The sequence below is a fragment of the Antechinus flavipes genome, chromosome 3 (genome assembly GCF_016432865.1).
Source record: "Antechinus flavipes isolate AdamAnt ecotype Samford, QLD, Australia chromosome 3, AdamAnt_v2, whole genome shotgun sequence".
NCBI lineage: Eukaryota > Metazoa > Chordata > Mammalia > Dasyuromorphia > Dasyuridae > Antechinus > Antechinus flavipes.
Window position 1 is genome coordinate 411428671 of NC_067400.1, and position 25189 is coordinate 411453859.

A 25189-nucleotide genomic window follows, 5' to 3' on the forward strand; every position below is an offset into this window, starting at 1 on the left:
AGCTTCTCATCTTAGAGATGGGCAAACTGAGGCCATATAAGAAAAATAGCTTATTCTGTATCACAGAGTAGAGCCCCATCCTCAAACACAGGTCTTCAAATTGTTCTTTTCTTTCTATGCTTCTTTTTATACTGTCTCTGAAATTTAGATTTCAGAATTCCATATTTGTAGATGGTCTCTTAGTCTGTCAACAGTAACAATTTAAGAATCAAGATGGCCTTGCTCTGGTTTCTAAAAAGAAAAATTTTCTGAGTTTATCACTACATCCTTGGAAAAGTTCAGCAGGCTTGAATGTACTCATGATTGTGACCTGTGTGATGTTGAAGGGGAAAAATGTTCTATGTTCTTTCTATTCCAGGTTCTATTTGAAATCTTTATCTTAAAATATTTGTTCCTTATACTTATGGTTATAGAATATTTTTCTACTTTTTGACTTCTATAATTTAAATGTGACACCTTTATAGGTGCAGAAAAACATGATGCACCATCCATTTTAAAGCAGAAAGGTATAATACAAGCCACCAAAGTTGAAATATCTGGAAGAAAAGAGGTGTCCCCTACAGGTGAGAAATACATTTATATAAAGGACAATATGAAATCTGAAGCATCTGAAAGGCTTAGAGCAGAAGAAATGCCTGAAAAAAACATATTAATTAAATCATCTGAGAGGATATCAGAAGAGGAAAAGGGATTTTTTTCTGCCCATAAAGAATATGAACAGAAAAGAGCTCCTATTCCTTCAAAAATAGCACTAAAAGTGTTAAATGCCCTGGAACATGTAGCTAAAAGGAGAGTACAGACAATAAAAGGGGAATACAAATCCACTCGTACACCTCTTAAATTTGATGAAAGAACTTCAAAAAAAAGGAATGAGAAAATGAAAATATATGTTTATAAAGAAGATGGAGAATCCCAGTTGTCCAAGGAGACTGGAGAACATCCACTAAAAGAAACAGATGAGATCCTCCCAAGTGAACACATTCTGAAATCTTCTGAAAAGGTTGATGTAACCTCTGAACAGAAATCCAACCTCAGATATAAAGCTGCTGTGCCTCAAGAAAAGAGAGAGATTGCAAAACTTGAAGGAGAAAGAATTTCTAAAGAATCACTTCAAATCCTTCATAAAACAAGAGAGAAAATTGGTGTTCTAGAAAAAATGAAGGATGATTCTAGCCAGATGAAATATGACAGCATTCATAGGGACAATTTAAGTAATTATCCAAAAAAGATCAAAGAAATTGACCAGGTAGTTGAAAATAAAATCCATAGAACAATATCTGATTTGGACAGAGCTAGAGATTTAGATAAAGAAAGTCAAGATCTTATTGATGAAATTAAGGAAATAGAAATCACTTTGCAAGACAAAAAAGCATTTGAATTGAAAAAGAAAGAAGAGGAAGAGAGAAGAGAAGTAGATACAGGGGAAATAGAAGCCAAGTCAATAATGGAAGCACAAGTAAAGAAAGAAGGTGAAAATATAGCAGCTGTAGCAATAGAAATAGTAGGGGATGTAATGCCAGCAAAATCAAATATAAGATTAGATTACAAATGGAAACCAGAGCCAAAACAAAGTATAATTCCAAAGAATGAACAAGATGATGAGCCTATCACAGTACAGGTTCAAGAATCAGATGATGCAAGTGATGTTAAGAGCTCAAAATCTCCAAAGGCAGTTTCTCCTTCTTGGTCTATGGTTACAAGGCAGAAAACTCAGGAAAACATTCAGGTATTTCATGAAATGCCTGAAAGTGAGAAAGAAGAAAATGAAACTCTTAAAGTGAAGACATTTGAAGGTAAATGGACTCCTTTCACTGTAGAAGAATATACAGTTTTTAAAAAGGATCCTGAACTCACAAAAGATTTTAATCCTAAAGAGAGTATATCAGAAGAGGAAGAAGAGGATATAAATTGGGAACTGGAATTGGCTGAACTTTCAGAAGATTCTGATGATCTTTCAGAAAATATTTGGGATTGGGAAGACTATGAACTGCCCAAGGGAAAGTCTGATGAAAGGCGAGGTGAGAAAGGTTAACCCAAACTCATGCAAAGAGATCATCCTACATGCTTGGGTTTTGGAGAGGATCACCCTTTGATCCATTTGTGTTCATTTATCAGTTTTGTCATGTTTTTCAGCATTGTTCATCTGTCTATGTAATTGTCTTATTCACATTCAAATATTCTCTGTCCTATTTCTGTCCACTTGATTCATTAGCCAGGTTTTATGCTTTTAGTTAAGTTTGGCATTTCATTTTGCTTTGTGTTAAATTTTATCCTTTGGCATCTTGCAATTCATTTCTGTTTCATTGCTTGAAAAATTGATGTCCCACATTTCACGTAGCTTGAACATATATATTTGCACTGAAGATGCATGATGAGCTGTGTCCAACAAAAACCCATAGATAGAAGCACCAAAAGGAGAAAGTAAAACTGTTACTAATGGGATATAATCAATTTTGCTAACTCAGTGAAAGCATTTCAATGCTTTCCTCATTGTCATGCATTTTATTTATACAACTTATTTGATTTCAAATGTTAGATTTTAAGACTTTAAAAATAACCATTAAAATACTGATTATTTGTGTAAACTCTCATTTAATGATTATCAATGCAATTAAAAATCACTGTAAATTGAATCTCTTTCTAGTCACCTTTTTAAAAATACACCAAATCTAGACTCAAATGGACATTTTCCTATTTTGATAATCTCTGGGGGTTTTTTCTTTATAGATTTGCATTGTTCCTTCCCAAAATGAGTTTTATTGCACCTATTTATAGTAAAGTTACAATTGAAATTTTCATCTCAATTTCAAATCTGCTTTTTCATTCCAAAACTTAAAATATCTGAGCAGTTTTATGAGAATAGCTGCTTTCCTTCTAATCAATGATTGTTATTTCTACTTCATGCTGATCTACAGGAGTATAGTAGAGAGAGAAGAAATTGTTTTTATGGAGAAGTGCTTCAATAATTTCATTTATGTGGATATCCTCTCCTCCAATAGAAAGCTGAATTCCTCTGCATCTATTCTCATCCTATGTTATTCTTATCTTTATTTTTTGGATAAATAAATCCTTCATAGAGTATGTAACAAGTGTTCTAGATAAACTAGATTGGACTAGATGATCTAAGACCATTGAACTAGAATATCTTATTGAAGGAATAATGTCATATTTTAAGGACCTCATGTCTCTTATTCTCACTACTTGACAATATAACCTCCTTTTGCAACCATAAGATGCCCTTTATAATGTCTTTAATGTCATTTCCTATGAGTGAGTCATTGAGGTTAATACACTATAATATACTTATGTTCACCATATGCATCTCCATTTTCTCTTGGGTTTCCTGTTATTTTGGTTTTTACCAAATGTTGTTTCATGATACTCCATCAGAGACTGGCTTTTGTAGTATACAATTGTTAGGAATAATTGAAAGCACTGAACACATTCCCCAATGGTATTCAGAAGCTGGATATCTTATTAGAAAATTCTAGACCCCAATGTCCATCTGAAGTGCATGTCTAGGATAAAGACAGTGATGGCTCATTTGGCAGGTTGCCTGACCAGCTAAATGTTACAGACTGAAAAAGAGATGCTTTTTATTTCAAAAATAGAAGAGAGAAAGGATTCAAGATGTATGACAAAAATGGTCTTTTTAGACATAGTATAGAAAATGAAATCTTTAAGAAGTTGAATAATTCTTGTACTTGCTATTCCAGAGTTCTGCCACTAGGGGAGGGGAGAGAACTCATTTATTGTAGGTGAATTCTCTCTGTCTCCTTACCCAGACTTCTTAAAAATGTCCAGCAATTTAGCTCCTTCTTCAAGTAAAACTATTCATGAAATGCGACTGTATAACGAGATCTTCATAAGTACACTCATAAGATAACATTCAGAGAAATTTCCCTGCTCAAAGTGGTAATCTTTTAATTTCTCCTTACAATCTCTAATTTTGCTCTATAACACATTGATGATTTATTCTAACATGATTCTGAAGCTTATGCTACTTAGAACTGGAAGAGACCTTTGAGATCATCTAGTCCAATGCCCTCATTTTGATAGATGGAAAAAGCAAGGCATAGATATATTCAGGGTCACACTAACAAGAAATGGCAAAGCCAGAGCTCAAACTCCAAAGCTTTTAACTTCAAGTCCAATACTCTCTCCATGGAATCATTTTAAGGCATAGATTTTTACTGTGATGCATTTCCCAGAGGCATTTCTTAGAAATATTTTTTTCGGGGCAGCTAGGTGGCTCAGTGGATAGAGCACCAACCCTGAAGTCAGGAGGACCTGAGTTCAAATGTGGCTTCAGACACTTCCTAGCTGTGTGACCCTGGGCAAGTCACTTAATCCCAGTTGCCTCAGCAAAAAAAAAAAAAGGGAAAAGAAATATTTTTTCCCTTATAGCCAATTCAACAGATTATAACACAACTTTTTCCCACTTAAGGCAAAGATAAAACTTCCAAAACAGTAGAATGCAGGTTTTCTTGGTTCTGAGCACATTTCTTTATCTACTATACTACAGGGCCTCTGTGTGTGTGTTTCAAAGGAGTAGGAAGAAAAATATGCTAAGTAAAATAATTAGTTTCAAGTTCAGAGCTTCAATTTTTTTCTTCTAATTAATATACAAATGTTGATTTTTGACTAGACAAATTGATCCCAAAATATACTTTTTAGCAGCATCAAAAATATTCTACCTATAAGTTGTATAAATATTTGAATAAGTTCTTTTTTTGGTGTAAATATATATATATTATGAAGAACATGCTGTTTGTCACCTTTTTGCCAATTAGAAGGAAATTCAAGATTTTTCTGACTTTTTTTTATTTTTTACTTCAGAAGCCAAAGCACCTAAAGAGGAAGCAGCCAAACCTAAAGGACCTATCAAAGGTAAAACACATAAGCAAACAAAAAACCCTATTATTTGTACTTTGTAATTCACTGTGATAGAAATTCCCAGACTTCATGCACACAGACCAAGGGCCATTGATTCATATTCATCTTTGCTGAGTTGGGTTACTTCAGCAGAATTGGGTTACTTTTTATTTTGGTTCTTACAAATGATGTTTCATGATATCCCATCTGCTTGGAGACAACTTATTCTGCTGAATCTGCTTAAGAATCTGAATCTAACAAATTATAGAATTCTGTGTAATATATGAGATGAAAAATGTCCTTTTGGACAAAACCAGCATTAGGCACATAGTCCTGTAAATGTTCAATGAAATAAATACATAAAAGAAACATGTACATTTTTATTCAAGATATTTACATTTAACAGATAATAATACATAAGAGAAACATGTACATTTTTATTCATGATATTTACATTTGACAGATAACATATTAGACACTTTAATCAAATTATCCTTCCCACTGGAAAATAACATAAATTGAAGGTGAATTTTCAGTTAGCTAACTGAATTTTCTTTTCTCTTTTTTTTTTTTTTTTTTTTTTTGCAATTTTGGCACTATTTTCCCTAAACTGGAATCTGGGTACTTGATCCCTACCCTGGTTATATTCAGCTCAGTTGTCCCAACTTCTTTATACATTCAAATCTCTAAATGAAAATTATTTCCTTTGTATTTCTCTCCATTAGGTGTGGCCAAAAAGACACCTTCTCCGATAGAAATGGAAAAGAAAAAGCTAAGACCAGGAAGTGGAGGCGAGAAGCCTCCTGATGAGGCCCCTTTCACTTACCAACTCAAGGCTGTGCCCTTAAAATTTGTGAAAGAAATCAAAGACATTGTCCTAACAGAAGCAGAATCTGTTGGTTCCTCTGCTATCTTTGAATGTCTTGTTTCCCCATCCACTGCCATCACCACCTGGATGAAGGATGGGAACAATATTCGTGAAAGCCCCAAGCACAGGTTCATCGCAGATGGTAAAGACAGGAAACTGCACATCATTGATGTCCAACTTTCAGATGCTGGTGAATACACTTGTGTTTTGCGTCTGGGAAATAAAGAAAAGACCTCTACAGCAAAATTGGTTGTTGAAGGTAATTATAAGCATTTCTAACATTCTTTAAATTTGGCTTTTCCAGAATTCTGTGGCAACTTAAGGTATAATTATGAACAACATGATTACCATTTTCCAAGGATTTCACCTTTTATGTGAATTATATTATGCATATAATTAAATGTATAATGCATATATGTATACGTACAAGCACATATTCATGCATATACACCCAAAAATACAAAACTATAATAAGGCAAAAAGCCTTTTCCAGTTCTTTTACTACAGTACCTTTCCTCTGAGATTACGCTTAATTTATCACTCTATCTTGTTTGTATGTACTTGTTTGCATCTCTCATTAGACTGTGAATTCCTTAAAAGTAGCTAGGCCCCCAGGGCAGTATACCTAAGCATAAGTCAGAAAGACCTGAGTGCAAATCCATTCTCAGACACTTAATAGCTTTGTGATTTTGAACAAGTCACTTAATATCCTTTTGCCTCAATTTCTTCATCTATAAAATTGAAATACTAATAACACCTACCTCCCAGGTTATTGTGAAAATGAAACGAGAAAATATTTATCATTGTGTCTGACACGTAGCAAGTGCTATATAAATGCTAGTCAGTAGTAGTGGTAGCAGCACCAGTAGTGGTAACAGTATTAGTAATATTAAGTAATGATAGTGGGATAAGTAGTAAGTGATACTAGTGATGGTAGTAGCAGCAGTAGTAGTAGTAGTAGTTGTAGCAGAGGAGGAGAAAAAAGGAAGAGGAATAGAAGGAAGAAGAAGAGGAGTGGGGGGAGGAGGGAGGTTTGCTGGTGATAGAAATATAGCAAAGATTGCTTTCTTTTCCTTTCTTTGTACCCCCAACACTGATACAAAACAGAAGCTTAATAAATGCTAGTTAACTGACTGACTATATATAGAGAGAATACTTCTAATTGGGGAAAACCTATAGATGACAATATTTAAATTCTCTTCCACAGAACTGCCTGTCCGTTTTGTAAAAACACTAGAAGAAGAGGTGACTGTGGTTAAAGGACAGCCATTATACTTGAGCTGTGAATTAAACAAAGAACGAGATGTGGTCTGGAGGAAGGATGGAAAGATTGTTGTGGAGAAACCTGGCAAAATTGTACCAGGTGTCATTGGTTTGCTTCGTGCCCTCACAATTAATGATGCTGATGATTTTGATGCTGGAACATACACCGTTACTGTGGAAAATGCCAACAATCTCGAGTGTTCATCTTGTGTAAAAGTAGTAGGTCAGTGATCTCACGTAAAATTTGTTTTGTTTTTTCTTTCATACATTATGATGGAGTAGGAGTGGAAAAATGGGGCAGCTGGGTAGTGCCATAATACATAAAACACTGGGCTTGGAATCAGGAAGACTCATTTTCATGAATTCAAATCTGGCCTCAAACACTTACTAGCTATGTGAATCTGGGCAAGTACTTAACCCTGTTTGCCTGAATAAAATGAGCTGGAAAAAAATTGGCTAAACCAATCCAGTATCTTTGCCAAGAAAACTCCAGATGAGGTCCCAGAGTGTTGGGCATGACTGAAACAAGAGTGAAAGAGAGCACTTCTTTTTAAAGTATTGAAATTTAGAATCAAACGTCTAGAGAAGGATAAATAACAAAATGTGACTCTCTCACTCTCATGGAGTATTAATTATGACCACTTTAAGGTAGTATTTTTCATTTAATTTTATCAAGGCATCAAGAATTAATCCTAAAGATCATACTCATGTTTTATTCCTAAAAATATTTTCCACACCAAATCAAAATCTCCTTAAAATTAGTTGAAGTACATTAAAACTTACTTTTCTATTTAAAGCACCTAATTATGCCATAGATTCCATTATATTACATATCAAATCATGCCTTCTCCTTTCCACTGAGGTAGCTGGGCTTTGAATCAGGAATACCTAAGTTCAAATTCAGCCTCAGACATTTTGTAGCTATGTAACCTTGAACAAAACACTTTACTGCTATTAAACTGAATTTTCTAAGCTGTAAAATGGGGTAATAATAGTATTTACTTCCTAGAGTTATGAGGATCAAATAAGATAGTATTTATAAAGTATTTAGCATATGCCTGGTATATAGTAGACATTATATACATGCTTATTCTTTTTCCTTCTCTCTTACCCAGAAATAGCAACACATTGCTTTCCCATTAGTACAAATATCCCAGCCCTACCACCATTAGGATTGTCTTGTACAATATTTGAATCTAGAAGGTGCTGAAGTCTTTTACTTCACGTGGACTTTTTGTTTGTTTGTTCAGTAATCATAAACTATATACCAGCTTTCTTCATGTCTTCATTTGTGCATAAGATTAGTATGAACTAGAAAATCATAATGATATAAAATGAGCAGATATTTAATTTAAAGTAATTACCAGTGAAGCTATTATGTAGGTTGTTTTCATTCTAATTTTTGTCCAACTCCTTTCAAATGCAGAAATCATAAGGGAATGGTTGGTAAAACCTATAAGAGACCAGCATGTGAAACCCAAGGGTACAGCTATTTTCACCTGTGACATTGCTAAAGATACACCTAATATTAAATGGTTCAAAGGATATGATGAAATTCCCATGGAACCAACTGATAAGACTGAGATTCTGAAAGATGGAAACCATCTTTACCTCAAAATCAAGAATGCCATGCCAGAAGATATTGATGAATATGCAATAGAAATTGAAGGGAAAAGATACCCTGCAAAGCTGACACTGGGAGGTATGAATCTTTTGTCTATAAAATGTTCCTTTCTCTATAACATCAATATTAAATGTAATTAAATGAAGGATGTTTTCATCTAAAATTTTATGGGTTTCACCCCTATTCAATATAGATCGTGAGGTTGAACTCCTGAAACCAATAGAGGATGTGACAATTTATGAGAAAGAAAGTGCAAGCTTTGATGCAGAAATTTCTGAGGAAGACGTTGCTGGAGAATGGAAACTGAAAGGAGAAGTTCTAAGACCATCTCCTGTAAGTAATCTCACAATTAAAAGTCATTCAGAGCAAGGCTTCTTAAACTTCTTCCACTTGTGACCCCTTTTCATCCAAAAATTTCTTATGTAATCCTGGGTACCCAAATATACAAAATAGGTGTACAAATCACATATTTACTGATAATAAATCATAATTTTGCAATCTTCACATTCCGTTACAGGATCCCATATGGGTTATGATCCAAAGATTAAGAAGATTTGGATTTAGAGCAGGTAGATAGTATGTAAAAAGCCATGTATTGGAATGGAAAGAGCATTAACTGGTCTTCAAATTAGAGGACCTGAGTCTTCAGACTGACTCTGCCACCCGCTGGCTGACCTGATAGATGACGAAGAATGGTGGTCATCTCTGACAAGTAGTTTTAACCACTGTGTTTCAGTTTTTAAAGCTTCAAAAAATGGATATGTTAACACTCACCATGTCTAACCTTGTTTCAAGGATCAAATGAGATAAAGGACAGAAAAATCCTTTTAAATTTATTATTTTTTTTTTTTTTTGAGAGGCAATTGGAGTTATTTGCCCAGGGTTACACAGCTAGAAAGTGTTGTGTCTGAAGCCAGATTTAGACTTGGGTCCTCTTGATTCCAGAGCCAGTGCTCTATCCACTGCACTTATGTAGCTGGCCCAGAACATGAAAATCTTTACTCTGTCCTCTCTCAGCTCAGTCTCCCTGACCTGTATGATTGCTCCTCACTATCCTTTTCTGGATCATACCTATTAACTGTGGATTTACCCAAAGCCTCTGTCCTGGACCGCCTTCTCTTTTCTCTCTTTCCTTTCACTTGGTTGCCTTATTAGCTCTCATGGACTAAATTATCATCACTATGCAGTTGACTCCTAGAGCTACATACATAGCCTTTGTCTCTTTCTTGCTTGCATCATCAACTGCATGGATTTCAAATTGGATAGCCTACAGGCATCTCAAACCCAATGATTCCAGAACAGAATTCATTAACTTTCCATTTAAAATGATCCCTCCTCTGAATTTCTCTATGACTGTCAAGAATATCCCATCCTCTTGAATTTTCCTCGACTTCCCACATCCATTCCACATATGCCATCAGCTTCCAATTCTTGTCATTTTTATCTCTATAATATCTCTGACATATGCACCCAATTCTCCACTCACAGAGTAACCACTCATATTCAGGCTCACTCTTTTATCACAATATTCTCCTATTTAATCACTCTAGCTCAAGCCTCTCCCCATTTGAATTCATTCTCCACACAGCTACCAAAGTGATTTTATTTTTATCATTATAAATAATTATGGTAATATCTTGCATTTATATAGTGTTTTTTAAAGTTTGCAAAGCACTTTGCTAATAATATTTCATTTGATCTTCACAACACTAGTAGATATTATTATTATCTCCATTTTATAGATGAGGAGATTGAGGCAAATAGTATTTAAGTGACTTGCTCAGCCATTCAGCCATTAAGTGTTTATGGCTAGATTTGAATTTAAGTCTTTCTGAATCCAGGTCCCATTATCTATCCACTTTGCACCCAGGTCTGACCTTGTCACTCTTTTATTTGATAAATATTGGTAAATTCCAGTGGTTCCATATTATCTCTAGGATCAAATGTAAACTCTTCTTTCTGGCATTTGGAGCTATTTACAACCATACTCTTTCCTCTTTTTTAGTCTTTGTATATATTGCTCCCCTTCACATACTTGTGTTCCAGCCTCACCAATCTCCTTACTGTTGCACATGGACAATGCCCCATTTTACACTAGTGTACCTTTGCACCAACCTACTCGCATACTGAATCCACTTGCCCTTTCCCTCTATATCTCAGGATCTCTGGTTCCTGCTAGATAGTTCCAACATGGAACTTTTCCTTCCTTCTCCAAATTATCTAAATTTGTTTTTTAATATATTTATATATTTTAATTTATTTATAAACACATAAGTCTATATGTAGTCTTCTGTGTTAGAACTCTTTTGAAGGCAGGGTCTTTTTCACTTTTAACTTTGTAACGGCAGCACTTAATACAGTATTTTCAGATAAGAGGCACTTAATATTTGTTGATTGGCTGATTGACATAGAAAAGAAGGTAGTGATTCAATTAAATAAGCCTTTATGATTTTTTTCTACTACAGACACCGTACTACATACTGGTGGATGAAAAGACAGAAATGAAAACATTTCTTACTTACAAAGAGATTACATTCATTACTTACTGCATCCCCATGCTTGTTGGGGATGTTGTAGAGGGGAATGATTTAGGCTTTTCATATACAGGTTGAACTTGTCCTCTGAGATTCTTTTCTTCTGCTGTTTAAATGACTACCGATATTATGTGTACAATTTGAATGATATGATTTTAAATTATGTCATTGCTTCTGTATCAAGTTAAGATTCACATGAAACATTAATAATTTAGACTAATGAAATTTCAAAGAGCAACTGTTTTATTATGTGTGAACACTTAGTAAGAAGTTATTTAAATGTTTTTCTATTAGGTTCTTTAAAAAAAATCTGTGTCCTTTTCATTTAATATATTTAACTAGCAATGTCCTGTTATTCACCAAGAGTCTAACAAATCTATTCCACTTTTTCAGACTTGTGAAATCAAAATGGATGGAGGAAAACGTTTCCTAACTTTACACAAAGTCAAATTGGACCAAGCTGGGGAAGTCTCTTATCAAGCATTCAATGCATTTACATCTGCCATTTTGACCGTGAAAGGTACAAAATTTTAAGCCTTCTCTTATAAACAAAGATAATTTCATTCTACCTTCTTTTGCATTTCTGAAAAACTAATTCTTAACTTTTTTTTTTCAGAAATTGAACTTGATTTTGCTGTGCCTCTGAAAGATGTCACTGTTCCAGAAAGGCGGCAGGCTCGATTTGAATGTGTCCTCACAAGAGAGGCCAATGTTATATGGTCTAAAGGACCTGATATCATCAAAGCCAGTGACAAATTTGATATCATTGCAGATGGAAAGAAACACATTCTTGTCATCAATGATTCTCAATTTGATGATGAAGGAGTCTACACAGCTGAAGTCGAAGGCAAGAAGACCTCTGCCAGATTATTTGTGGAAGGTAAGTTGCTCCTTAAATGTGAAGTTAACAAAGTACACATAAATGCTTATGAGGTTTGAACACCATGAGATCTGTATTACACAAATTAAAAAGGTATCCAGGTACTTTATAATCAGACTCTACATGTTTTTATAAGCTTACTCTCCCCATTATAAGTATATTTTCTTATGGGGGAGATATATATACACATAAATGAATAATAAGATAACATTCCTCCCAAAAGAAAAAATTATTCATTCAAGAGTATTTGTGAGCACACATTATGTATAAGGCATTCTGCTAGGCAATCTACCATTCTTTTGTTCTTGCCTTCCACAAGTATTCATGAGTAAAAGATTGGATTTTTGAGATATGCAATCACTATATTTTTCATGCTTACATTTTAGGTATACGATTGAAATTCATGTCACCTCTGGAAGATCAAACCGTGAAAGAAGGAGAAACAGCTACTTTTGTTTGTGAGCTTTCTCATGAAAAGATGCATGTAACCTGGTTTAAAAATGATGCCAAACTCCACACAAGTAGAACAGTACTCATCTCTTCTGAGGGAAAGACCCACAAGTTGGAAATGAGAGAAGTGACACTTGATGATATATCCCAGATAAAGGCTCAAGTCAAGAACCTGAATTCTACTGCCCATCTAAAGGTGTTAGGTAAAGTTAGCTGATTTTAACTCTTTGATGACTACAGATTTGCACTGGTGAAAATAGTGAATATTTAAGAAATTTGGGGACAGATTCTTATCCTCTTGATGAATGTGTGTTTTACAGAGGCTGATCCATACTTCACTGTGAAATTACATGATTACACTGGGATTGAAAAAGATGAGATCATTCTCAAATGTGAAGTTAGCAAAGATGTGCCTGTAAAATGGTTCAAGGATGGAGAAGAGATTACTCCTTCAACCAAATTTTCCATCAAGACAGATGGCCTGCGCCGCATATTAAAAATCAAGAAGACAGAGCTTAAAGATAAAGGAGAATATTCTTGTGATTGTGGGACAGACAAAACAATATCCAATGTCAATGTTGAGGGTAAGTTACAGACAAATATAAATCTGGCACAACTTGAATATCATAGCTACTTGTTCATGTTAATGAAACTATGTGTATTTTCATCATTTCAGCTCGATTAATAAAAGTGGAGAAACCTCTATATGGAGTGGAAGTGTTTGTTGGAGAAACTGCACGCTTTGAAATTGAACTTTCTGAACCTGATATTCATGGTCAGTGGAAACTAAAAGGAGAACCTCTGACTGCTTCCCCGGTAAGCCCAAATTATTTTGAGGAGAGGAAGGATTTGCCAGGTTGTTTAGAAAATAAAAGACATGATCAAATGAAATCCTCTTACTATGCTAGAGCATTAACTAATGAAAATTGGCCTTTTCCTTTTCCTTTCCAAATCCTGCCCCTGACAGAACTGTGAAATCATTGAAGATGGAAAGAAACATGTCCTCATCCTTTATAACTGTCAGTTGGATATGACGGGGGAAGTTTCCTTCCAGGCTGCCAATGCTAAATCTGCAGCTAATCTTAAAGTCAAAGGTATGGTTTATTTACCATGAATATTTTCTTTTTTCTTTGAAAAACTTCTTTAGTGTGCCTATAGGAAGGAGCATATTTGATGACCCTACCTCATCTGGATTTTTATTGCAGAACTCCCACTCATCTTCATTACACCACTCAGTGATGTCAAAGTCTTTGAGAAAGATGAAGCCAGATTTGAATGTGAAGTATCTAGGGAACCCAAAACATTCCGCTGGTTGAAAGGCACCCAGGAAATCACAAGTGATGATAAAGTTGAACTTATAAAGGATGGAACTAGGCATTCAATGGTTATCAAGTCAGCTGCTTTTGAAGATGAAGGGAAATATATGTTTGAAGCTGAAGACAAGCGGACAAGTGGCAAATTAATCATTGAAGGTTTGTCTTTTTTTACCTGTTGCTTTTGAAGCTTTTCTTTTGCTTTTATTTTCTCTTAAAGGTTTGTTTGTTTGGGTTTTTTTACCTATAATAAGATATTATGGAAATATATTCCCTATAAATGTTAGAATGAATGAGAGGGTCTTTTTTTCCCTCCTAATTTAGGAATTCGCCTCAAATTCCTCACTCCATTGAAGGATGTGACAGCCAAGGAACGGGAAAGTGCTGTGTTTACAGTGGAACTATCCCATGACAACATCCCAGTTAGCTGGTTCAAAAATGACCAACGGCTACATACCAGCAAGTTGGTTTCAATGCATGATGAAGGCAAGATTCATTCCATCACATTCAAAGATCTCACTATTGATGATACATCTCAAATCAAAGTGGAAGCTATGGGAATAGCTTCTGAAGCTAAACTTACTGTGCTTGGTAAGTGGCTGATATAAAAGTCCTTTTTTGTGACATTGCTTAAATTATCAGCTTAAGAGGGAGAAGGATTGTTTCAGGTTTTTTCCAAAATATTTTTCATCTAGAAAAATGAAGGTACATCATTATGAAGTATTTTTCCCCAAATAGCAAAATATCCAGTTGAAATCAGAACTATTACCCAGCAGTAATTGTTTTGACTTGTATCACCTTTTAATGAGGGATTGAAAATTCTGTATCTGCTTTTTTCATTGTTTTCAGAAAAAAATTTTTTTTGGCTTCTAGGAAAAAGAAACTACATAAAACATGGCTAATAGACCTCACAATTTATTTTTCTTCATCCCACCTCTAAATTTAATACCTATAGTGATTTCAAAACAAATATGAAAATAAAATACCCACATAACCCTTAAAAAACCCTTAAAAAACCTTTAAAAAAAAAAAAAATTCTTGGTATAATTAGATCAAATGCAAGTTTATTTAACTCGCTTAAAAAACCTAAAAATCTATTGGAGAATCTGAAACCATGTAATGAGAATTATTTAAAAGAAATGTTCTTCAGTAATACTTAGGTGACAGTGGACAGAGTGATCTGGAGTCAGGAAGCCCAGCCTCACACACTAGTTATGTGACTGAGCAAGTGAACTCAGGCTCTGTTTACCCAAGCTTCTTGAACTAAAAAAATGAGGATAATAGCAGCACTTAGTTTGTCAAGTTGTTATGAGAATTGGAGGAGATAATATTTGTAAAGTACTTAATATAGTTTCTGGCACATAATTGGTGGTACATAAATGCTTCTTCCCTTTTTTCCCCTTCTAGCCTGAATAAAAGAAAATTTAGGGGAAATATGATTGCTCTTTAAATATTGGAAGGACTAAGAACTAGGTAGAATTTTCAGAGAAGCACATTTTAGTTCAACATAATGAAAAACTCTGTAAAAGTTTCACTGAGCAGAAATGGAATGGGCAGACTTAGGAGGTAGTAGTGGGCTTGTTGGTCAAGTGGAAAGATACGTAAGAGGACAAGTAACAAGTAACATTCCATTTGTGGATAATGTTAGAGAGGATTAGTGCTCAGGTGTTAGATGAATTTTTAAGATGCCTTTTAACTCTGAGTTTCTAGAATAGATCAGCTAAGAAGTTAGAAGCAAAAAAAAAAAATCTGGCATTATTTTTCCAAATAGATATTAGTATGAATCCATTAATAAATGAGTACATTCAGTCTCTAAAGATTTTACTCATTGATTCCTTTTCTAAATTATAAAAAATAATATATAATAGAGATTGGATAGTTTACTAAATTTTACTATTTCTTTCATTTAAAAAAACCTTAACTTCTATGAACTTCATTTGAGCTTTTTCTAAAGGGCTTTCATTTTTCTGAATTATTGATAGTAAATTGTTTCTCTTGTCCCTTATTTGCAGAGGGAGATCCCTATTTTACTGGAAAACTTCAAGATTATACTGGAGTAGAGAAAGATGAAGTTGTTCTCCAATGTGAAATTAGCAAGGCAGATGCACCAGTGAAATGGTTTAAGGATGGGAAGGAAATAACTCCATCTAAAAATGTTATCATCAAGGCAGATGGCAAGAAGAGAATGTTAATATTAAAGAAAGCTCTGAAATCAGATATTGGACAGTACACCTGTGACTGTGGGACTGATAAGACCTCTGCTAAGCTTGACATTGAAGGTAAGATAGTACATTCATTGAGTTTTTTCTCAAGTTTTCTGTTTCTTATTGCTGTCAGCTAATGGCATCTGTTGACCCTTAACTTTTTTAGATCGGGAAATTAAATTGGTCCGCCCTCTGTACAGTGTAGAAGTGATAGAAACAGAGACTGCTCGCTTTGAAACTGAAATCTCAGAGGAGGATATCCACGCCAACTGGAAACTGAAAGGAGAACCATTACTCCAGACACCTGTAAGGATATTTTTGTACTTGTCAACACCACACTGAGAACATAGACGTGTGAGGCAAAGAGGGGACTTGAGAAAAATTATAAGGCAGTGAGTTTAAAATGACAGGAGATCAATTTCTTTACTAAATCTTGAACATAAAAGAGGTGACTAGGGTTTATGAACAAATGAATAGTACACATAGTTATGTCAAATTTGAGGGTTTTTTTTTTTCACCTAATTCTAGCTTATTTTTTCATCTGTCCAAGGTAACATTTTTCCACAACTAGTGGGATAAGTACATTTAACACATGTGAATTCTTATTGAAAATAATGTTCTCTCTAAAATTGATACCATGACTTAGCAATCCTTGTTTGAATGATACTTGTTGAAATAACATTTAGTGGAAAAACTAGTGAGAGGATAACCTTCATAAGCCAAATCTGTATTGTATTATATCCAAGAGAACAGTACTGGTTTCCACTGATGATGGTAATAGTTAGAATTTATACAGCACCTATTATGCACCAGGTGCTGTTCTAAGCACTTCTCAACTACTATCTCATTGACCCTCATAAACAACTTAGGGAAGTCGATATTGTTATTATTCCCATTGGGCCAACTGAAGCAAACAAAGGTTAAGTGACTTGTCTCACACCTAGTAAGAATCCGGGGCCACGTTTGAATTCAGTTCTACTTGAGTCACAGCCCACTGGAAGCCACTTCATTACTAAGCAGGTGGCACAACTTTGACATCGATGGTTCTCCCTTAAAGAAAATGATTCTTAGTTTTAAGCCAACATGATATGTGGAATGGTAATAATATCATATAATAAAGTAAATTGTTTGCCAATTATTTCATTGTTATAAGGCTCAATTACAGTATTCTCAATGTAAAGAATAATCTCAATTCACCTTCCCATTTATTGGTAGCATTTATAGATATAAAATTTATATAGAGATATAAAAATTGCAAGGAACTAAGGACTACAACAAATTTGAATTTGTTTCCTTTCTTGTAGGATTGTGAAATTAAGGAAGAAGGCAAAATGCACTTCCTCATTCTTCACAATTGCCGCCTGGATCAAACTGGTGGGGTAGATTTTCAAGCTGCCAATGTCAAATCTAGTGCACATCTTCGAGTTAAACGTAAGTGACCCATATTAATCTCAGTAAATGTTCTGCCAAAGTGAGCTCCATATATTAACTTTCTCAATAAAAAGCTTTGGTAGAAAATATAAAATAAGTTGAATCATGAATATTAGTAGAGGCATTTAAAGGAATTCATTAATAAGTGCCCTTGCTCTTATTTTACTCAGTGTTTTTGCTATTTTGAAGAGTACAATTCAGATTCCCCTATCCTTGTTGCTTAAAGATTTTTTAAAATTAATTATCAATAATCTCCTTTATATATAAAAGAAAATTATCCTTCATCCTCATCCTTCATAATTCTTTCACACAGGCCCATAAAAGTCAACATAAGATAGCAATCCTAACTAACATTCCTAAATGTCTTTATATTTTACATGATAAGTTGAACTTTTACAAAGAAACTTTTTAGCTGTGTTGGTATTTCAGACCAGGATTGAAGGGTAGATTAAGCTGACATCTTTGGAAGGCGCTAAGAGTGTGATAGACAAGGACAGACCACATGGTTGTGGGCCACTTGTCCTCTCCCAATCCCATTCGTAGTTATTTTGGAAGTCACATACCTTATGTAGCAAAAGGAACATAGAGCCTGGCAGAGAGACAGGTGCATTCAGATTTCTTGCTGACTGTGTTCATCATAAAGAAAGAGCCCCTACAAATAGAGGCTTCTCCAGTAACCACCCTCCTCTCTGCTGAACCCATGGGCCCCATGTTCACTTAAGAGTGTAATCAGCTGCAACATTGCAGTTTTTTCTCTGTTGAAGAAAGTGACCATGTAACTTAATAACTAAGGAATAGTGACAAATTTTTTCTACTTGGAAAAAAAATATGAGTAGTTCAAAGACATTAATATTTTCTTCCAAAGCCCGTGTTATCGGACTCCTCAGACCTCTAAAGGATGTAACAGTGACTGCCGGTGAAACAGCAACTTTTGATTGTGAACTATCTTATGAGGATATCCCAGTGGAATGGTACCTACAGGGAAAGAAGCTAGAACCTAGTGATAAGGTAAAAATCCTTACTGTTTTTTCCTTTTCTTTCTTTGCAATATTCTGCTTCTTTCTTTTCCTTCTTTCTTTTATAATAGTCTATTACTCTTGAGCTATTGCTCTCTTCGTCCTTTTTAATAGTCTCTTTTATGCCTTTTATGTATGTATTCTTCATGAACTGTGTAACAGATACTCCAATTTATTAGTAGTTTTTACCTAGTACTTTTTTACTACAATTAAATATATATGGTAATGTTTTTGAGTATGGAGGGATTCAACATTTTACAAGTTATAGTTTGCAAAGTCTCATTGGACAAAAACACATTAAATACAGTGTAATCAGTTAATTTGTTCAGTAACATATTCTGGATTTAGTGATTTCCTAATTCTTGCCATTCCATTTTGTATTCTGCATATAAGGGGATTAAGAGGCCTGAAATTCCATTTCAGGCAATTGATCAAGTAGTAGAGATAACTTCTGGGCAGTCTTACTCCTCTAGCATTTCTCAGAAGTTATTTTTAACCCTCAAGTGCATAGCACAGTGAGGAGCCTGGAATGCAAATGGGGTACTAAAAGATCATTTGATGATATTAGCAAAATTAAATTAGTTTACAGTTGTCCAGATATATGAAGAGATATATTTTGCAGCTGTAAAAATATTAAAAAGTTTTGATGAACTTTCAACTTTTTCAGTATGAATATTAACCCATATTCTCTATATATCTGATGCAAAGAGAAGTCAAAAAAATCAATATAAATGTCCTGACAATTAGACCATGAAACTACTTTCCCTTAAAATTCCTAGACTTTTTGAGAAAATATAATTTAAAAGAGCTTTTTCAAATATTTTCCTCAACCACTTCACTTTGTATAACTCTCTTAGAAGGAAGCAACAGTTCATAAAGACATATCCAGAGCAGCATTCTATCCACAGATTTTTCAGTATTTCCAAAACATCATATAGTATTACTTCAACGTTTATCAGACCTCCATTTTGATTTCCTAATGTAATAAAAATTTAAAAGACTATTGTTCAGAGAGAAGCCAAAAAAAAAAAATCATTAAAAAATTAAGTAGTAAAACTTATGAAGAATAGTTAAGTAAACCAGGATTATTTTTTCAAAAAAAGAATAACATAAGTGTAGAATGGTTACTTCCACATCAGGTGGACACCAGTTGTTCTCCATTTCTTCTGAGGATCATGTAGGACAGAATGGAATTCAATTACAGCCCAACAGATTTAGATTGTCTCCAAGGAAAGAATTTCCTGACAATGAGGTTTATTAAATATTGGAATGAATGATTGTGGAGTTCTTTAAAAAGAAGAGAAAATGTTTTGTGTCTGGGATGATGGAATTACAGACATACCTGAAAATAGAAGAGTGGTTTTGATAAACTCTCACAGTCCTTGCCAGACTTCTGATTATCTGATTTGGTTAAAAGAATCCTGTTTGAAGGAAAACTTTCTGTCCTTGGGTTCAGGTTAACTTTTATGTCAAATGAGCAGAATTTTGTGAAATAAAGAAATCATCTATATCATTGAGCCTTGCTAATACTATATTAAATGACGAAGCTTAGAATTTGTAATATTGAAAACCATTATTTTTAAGATGCCTTTAATTGAACACGTGATTGACTTTGAAAAACTTTAACTTATATTAAACGGTGCAGTGACCAGAAGGAGTGTTACCTGACACTTATCCTGCTGGGCCCCTTTATGTCTCCCTCCATGTGGGAATTTTAATCCTCCATTCGGCTTTTCCAGCCTCTGTGGTTTTGCTTTTAAATTACTTAATAATTCTTTAAAAAAAAAAAAAAAAAAAAGCAGAAGTGTTAATATTATATAGACGTGAAAAATTGTATTATGTTTCTATATTTGCTTCCTTTAAATGGAGTCAAGCCACATTCACTTGTCTGTTTGCTTACTATTTTTATATCTATTTTTAATATCTATTACATATATACATATATTTATATATATATATGTATATATATTTGCTGACCTTTTGAAAGTTTATCAGCCAACGGAATGTAGACACTGGGAAAAAGAAAAAGAATGAATGTGACAAAAAGTCTTTTGGTTTCCTATGGCCTAGAATCATCATCAAGAAATGAGATTTGTCTGTTTTAGCCTTTTAAGAACAAATGTTACTATTCATTATGATTATTATCATCATGTAAAATAGCTTTTATAGTATTTAGGGTTAAAAAATAGGATATATAGAATAATTTTTACTACAATATTACACATACCTCACTATAAAATCTGCAGGTATATATATGTTTTTACACATACACATGAGCATACATGCACACACAGACACATACACATACACACAAACTTTTTTTTTAAATCTTATATTTTATGTGCTTTTAATGAATGCTTTCCCTAATTCTCAGCCACCCTTCAGAGAAGGATACAGGAATACATCCTTTAGAATAAACCAGTTTGTTGGATCCTTACTATATATAAAGCAGCATACTTGACAGGTTAGGGCATTTGTAAAATGTGGAGAAGACACCACTTACACCCTGAAATAAATTAATGGGAGATATCTCTTATCTGTATTTGAATTATAAATGTAATTCTTTTAAAAGCAATAATATTCCATATACTCAGGTATCAGTTTTTTGAGATTTATGTTGGATTTACTACAAAAATATGTCTTCTGATCATATATGCTTTGTCATTAATTAATACCTTCTATTTCCACAAGTCAATTAGCATATATCAAATGTCTGCTGTGCATTGATATTATTCTAAGTTCTGAGGAGGCTAAAAAAAAAGGTTCCTGTTCTTAAGGAATTCATAATCTAATGGGGAAGATAAAATACAAATAACTACATATGAATGAGATAGATTCTGGGAGAATTGCAAGTAATTTCAGAGAGAAGACATTAGCATTGAAAGGATCAAGAGAGAATTCTTTTAGAAGAAGAGATTATAGCTGAGGCTTGAAGAAAACCAGGGAAGCTAAAAGGCAGAGATAAGGAGAACATTCCAACATGGGACCAATTAAAATGCAGAGTCCAGAGATGGAGTTTCTTGTGTGAGGAATGCTAAATTATCCAGTGTCACTGAATTGTGTAGTCTGTGGAAAGGAGTAAAATGAAAATAGACTGGAATGATAGGAAAGGTCACAAAGGTCTTTAAAAGTCAAAGAAAGCATTTTACTATTGATCCTAGAGATGCATAAGAACTCCTGGAGGGAGTGGGATGAAGATCTGTGCTTTGGGAAACTTAACTTTATAGCTGAGTGGGTGGTGAACCTGAGTGAGCAGTTACTTAAGAAAAAGAGGCCAATCAGCTGGCTATTTCATTAAACTCTTTTGTGAACTGATTAGGGGCTGACCCAGGGTGGGGTAGAGTCTAAGAAGAGGAGGAATTATATACAAAAGAAGTTTGGAAGGTAGATTCAAGAGAATTTGACAACTGATAGAATATGGAGCAAAGAGAATGAGTGAAGAGGGGAGAAAATGGCATTGAGGTTGCAACCCTCAGCGCCTAGGATGGTGTGTATATATAGTATATAGTAGTAGGGAAGCTAGGAAAAGGAAAAGGTTTTGTGGGAAAGATAATATCTTTAGTTTTAGACATGTTGGGTTTAAGTTGTCTAAGGAACTTTAGTCTTTTCCTTTATTCTTTGTGCTAATCAAATGACTGTCTTATCTTTGTTAAAATGGCTATGTTTTTAAAAATGACAGAGGCAGCTAGGTGGTCCAACAGATAGAGCACCAGTCCTGAAGTCAGAAGGACCTGAGTTAAAAATAGATTTCAGACACTTAACCCGTCCTAGCTGTGTGACCCTGGGCAAGTCACTTAACCTCAATTGCCTCAGGAAAAAATTAATTAATTAATTCCTTGAAGCACTGAAACTTCTTTAGATGCAATTTTTTTTTCCAATTCTTTACTATATCTCAATAATCTTGACATTATTTTTGACTGTGTATGAACATCTCAACTCGTATTATTGTATATATTTTTATGTGACATTGTACATCTACATCATTAAAGTATACATCTTAGAATTGGAAAAGACTGCAAATCTGTCTCTTGAAAAAGCCACACTATGTTCTTTTTTATTTCATAATAATCACAAATTTAGCACTAACATTATTTGATTTGTTACTCCATTATAGATGCGTATATATGTACATATAGAATTAAATTTCAAAATTTAGTAATAGTTACATAGACTTTTGAAAATCTTAAAACTCTAGTTTTAGAGTTGTTGGTTTTTTTTTTAACTACTACTATAATTTGTGGAAGTTGTAAGAACAATTGAAGATAACCTAGAAATCAACATTGTTCTACTTCAATGTGTGCTTTTGAAAAACAGGTTTAGTATATTTGTAGCCCCATCATTTCCTCCTTCATTCCATGATCTAATCTATCCTGGTTCTTCTTGAAAAGCAACATTTGTAGGGGGTACAGTACCTGACCTGTTTCTGAGAACAAGTACTTTTTCTGTCACATATTAGCAATTAATCTCTTAATGTCCTATAGCCACTCAAATTCTAGGTCACAAATGAGTTGTTTATCTGCATTGGTGAGGGGATTTTTCAAACCAAAATTTCTTACTCTGATATAAATACAGATCTAGGCCACTACTGCAAATATCACCACTACCACCATACTCTCTCCCCCTTGTACATGAAACATTTTGTATACATATAAACTCAGTAGGAAGGAAGAAAATATAGAAATTGAGCCATGAAACATCATAAATGTACAGAGATGAAATTGCAAAGATAACCTTAACATAAAAAAAATCACCATTTACTTATTATAAATCATGACTATTAATTCTGAATGAAGGTCTTAAATTTCTTACATGTTTCTCAGATAATTTGCTACATGACTTTCATATATAACTTGGAAGTTTTTTTTTTTTAAGTTACAGATTAACTGAGCAGACATAAATGCTGAATAAATTTCAAATCTAGCATTACTATTTCATTTATTATTTATTCTTTTAAAAATATAATTTATTAGGTTGTTACACGCTCAGAAGGAAGAGTTCACACACTTACCCTGAGGGATGTTAAATTAACAGATGCTGGAGAAGTCCAACTAACTGCAAAGGACTTCAAAACACAAGCCAATCTCTTTGTAAAAGGTAAGATAACTAATAATTGATGCTTGTTTTCTATCCATATGATGGTGCATAGACAATTGTCAATTATCATTTTTATATGATAACTTAGTTACAGTGGTAACAAAGATTTTATTTTTAGCCATTGATATCCCACTGAACAAGTGCCAAAACTTTATGAACTGATTAATTTGTTTCACATCTTCTCTCTGTCTTTGTGCCTACTACTCTCTATTTCAGTCAAAGGGCCTAATAAGCAGCAGGAAGACTCATAAAGATGGATTCTTGGCTCTAATGAACAAAGTTTTTTTTTTTTTTTAATGTTTCTTATTCATCAAACTATTTTCCTAGTGATAGAGGTGTCTTAAAAGATGATACCACCATTAATGGATCAAAAAAGTTTGAACTAATAAATCCAAAATGAATTTCAAATAAATAAAGAATTATTTGAATTGACAAAGACCTGGAGAATATGCTGAAGGGATAGATGTGCAGAGGAGGCAAAGAGAATATCACAACTAATTAGTATGATTCTTTCAGAACCCCCAGTTGAATTCACTAAACCTCTTGAAGACCAGACGGTCGAAGAGGAAGCCACAGCAGTGTTGGAGTGTGAAGTATCCAGAGAAAATGCTAAGGTGAAATGGTTCAAAAATGGAACTGAAATCCTTAAAAGCAAGAAGTATGAAATTGTTGCTGATGGTAGAGTCAGAAAACTTATTATACATAACTGTACCCCAGAAGATATTAAAACATATACTTGTGATGCTAAGGATTTCAAGACTTCCTGTAACCTGAATGTAGTGCGTAAGTATTCTTCTGTCTTAAGTGACATTTTTTTCATTTTCAACTCTTTGATAATCAAAGCACTTCTTGCATGCCCTTCTTGTTGTCTAACTGGATTTATATTTATCTTCTGTGTATCTCTTGATCTGATAAACATACTTCACATTCAGCTTATCACTTTTCCTCTCATTGAACACTGATAACACCTGATCTGAGTATTCATTGCTCATTATGGAGAAAGTCTGTAAGAATGTCCTTGTCAAGATGAAGACAAAAAGAGTAACAAAAGACAAGGGACAGGAAATTTTTAATAAGAAAAAAAAAATGAAAGATTCCCTGAGATTGAAAATGAAATGAACAAAGCCAAGATTTGAGAAACTATTAGGAAAGATCTGAAATGTGATATCCATTTGAATAGTTATAGTTCAAGTCCCATATTAAATTAATGTATTCTACAGACATAATTGTACCAAAAATTCACATATTCTAACTGTGTATTGTTATTTGTCAAATTGTGACTACCATTTGTCAGAGTCATTACCCTCTGTAGCTTTGCTTCTTCACTCAGTCACAAATATAACATCTTTAATAGAAATAAGGGGCACTCTCTCTGACTGCTACATGCCATGTTGATTTGTCCAGTAAATTGCTTCCTAGATATCAACAGCTAAAGGAAGTTGGCTTGATATTCTGTTTCTGTGTGTCTTGTATCATTTCTTCTTCTCATACTGCTTATGGTCACTCTACTGAGCAGCTGCTCAGAGATCCTACTCTCGTTCATCAGCTTTCTTAAATTGCTTTTCCTACTTCTGACATCTACCTGTGTTTCTTCTGACAGTGTCAATTCTCAGAATTATAGCCACAGTGTAGATTTT

General features: G+C 34.0%; 1 protein-coding gene across 1 annotated transcript in view; it reads left to right on the forward strand.

Annotated features, from left to right (window-relative positions):
* The window catches only part of TTN (titin), a 322989-nt gene that overhangs the window by 196475 nt on the left and 101325 nt on the right, over positions 1–25189 (forward strand). The window contains 19 exon segments of the mRNA XM_051986127.1: positions 4840–4890; positions 5601–6002; positions 6951–7229; positions 8433–8708; positions 8824–8963; positions 11558–11684; positions 11781–12044; positions 12431–12697; positions 12815–13078; positions 13171–13310; positions 13462–13588; positions 13700–13966; positions 14132–14398; positions 15820–16086; positions 16178–16317; positions 17316–17442; positions 18308–18450; positions 23429–23552; positions 24069–24335. Coding sequence (XP_051842087.1) covers positions 4840–4890; positions 5601–6002; positions 6951–7229; positions 8433–8708; positions 8824–8963; positions 11558–11684; positions 11781–12044; positions 12431–12697; positions 12815–13078; positions 13171–13310; positions 13462–13588; positions 13700–13966; positions 14132–14398; positions 15820–16086; positions 16178–16317; positions 17316–17442; positions 18308–18450; positions 23429–23552; positions 24069–24335 — 3939 coding nt within the window.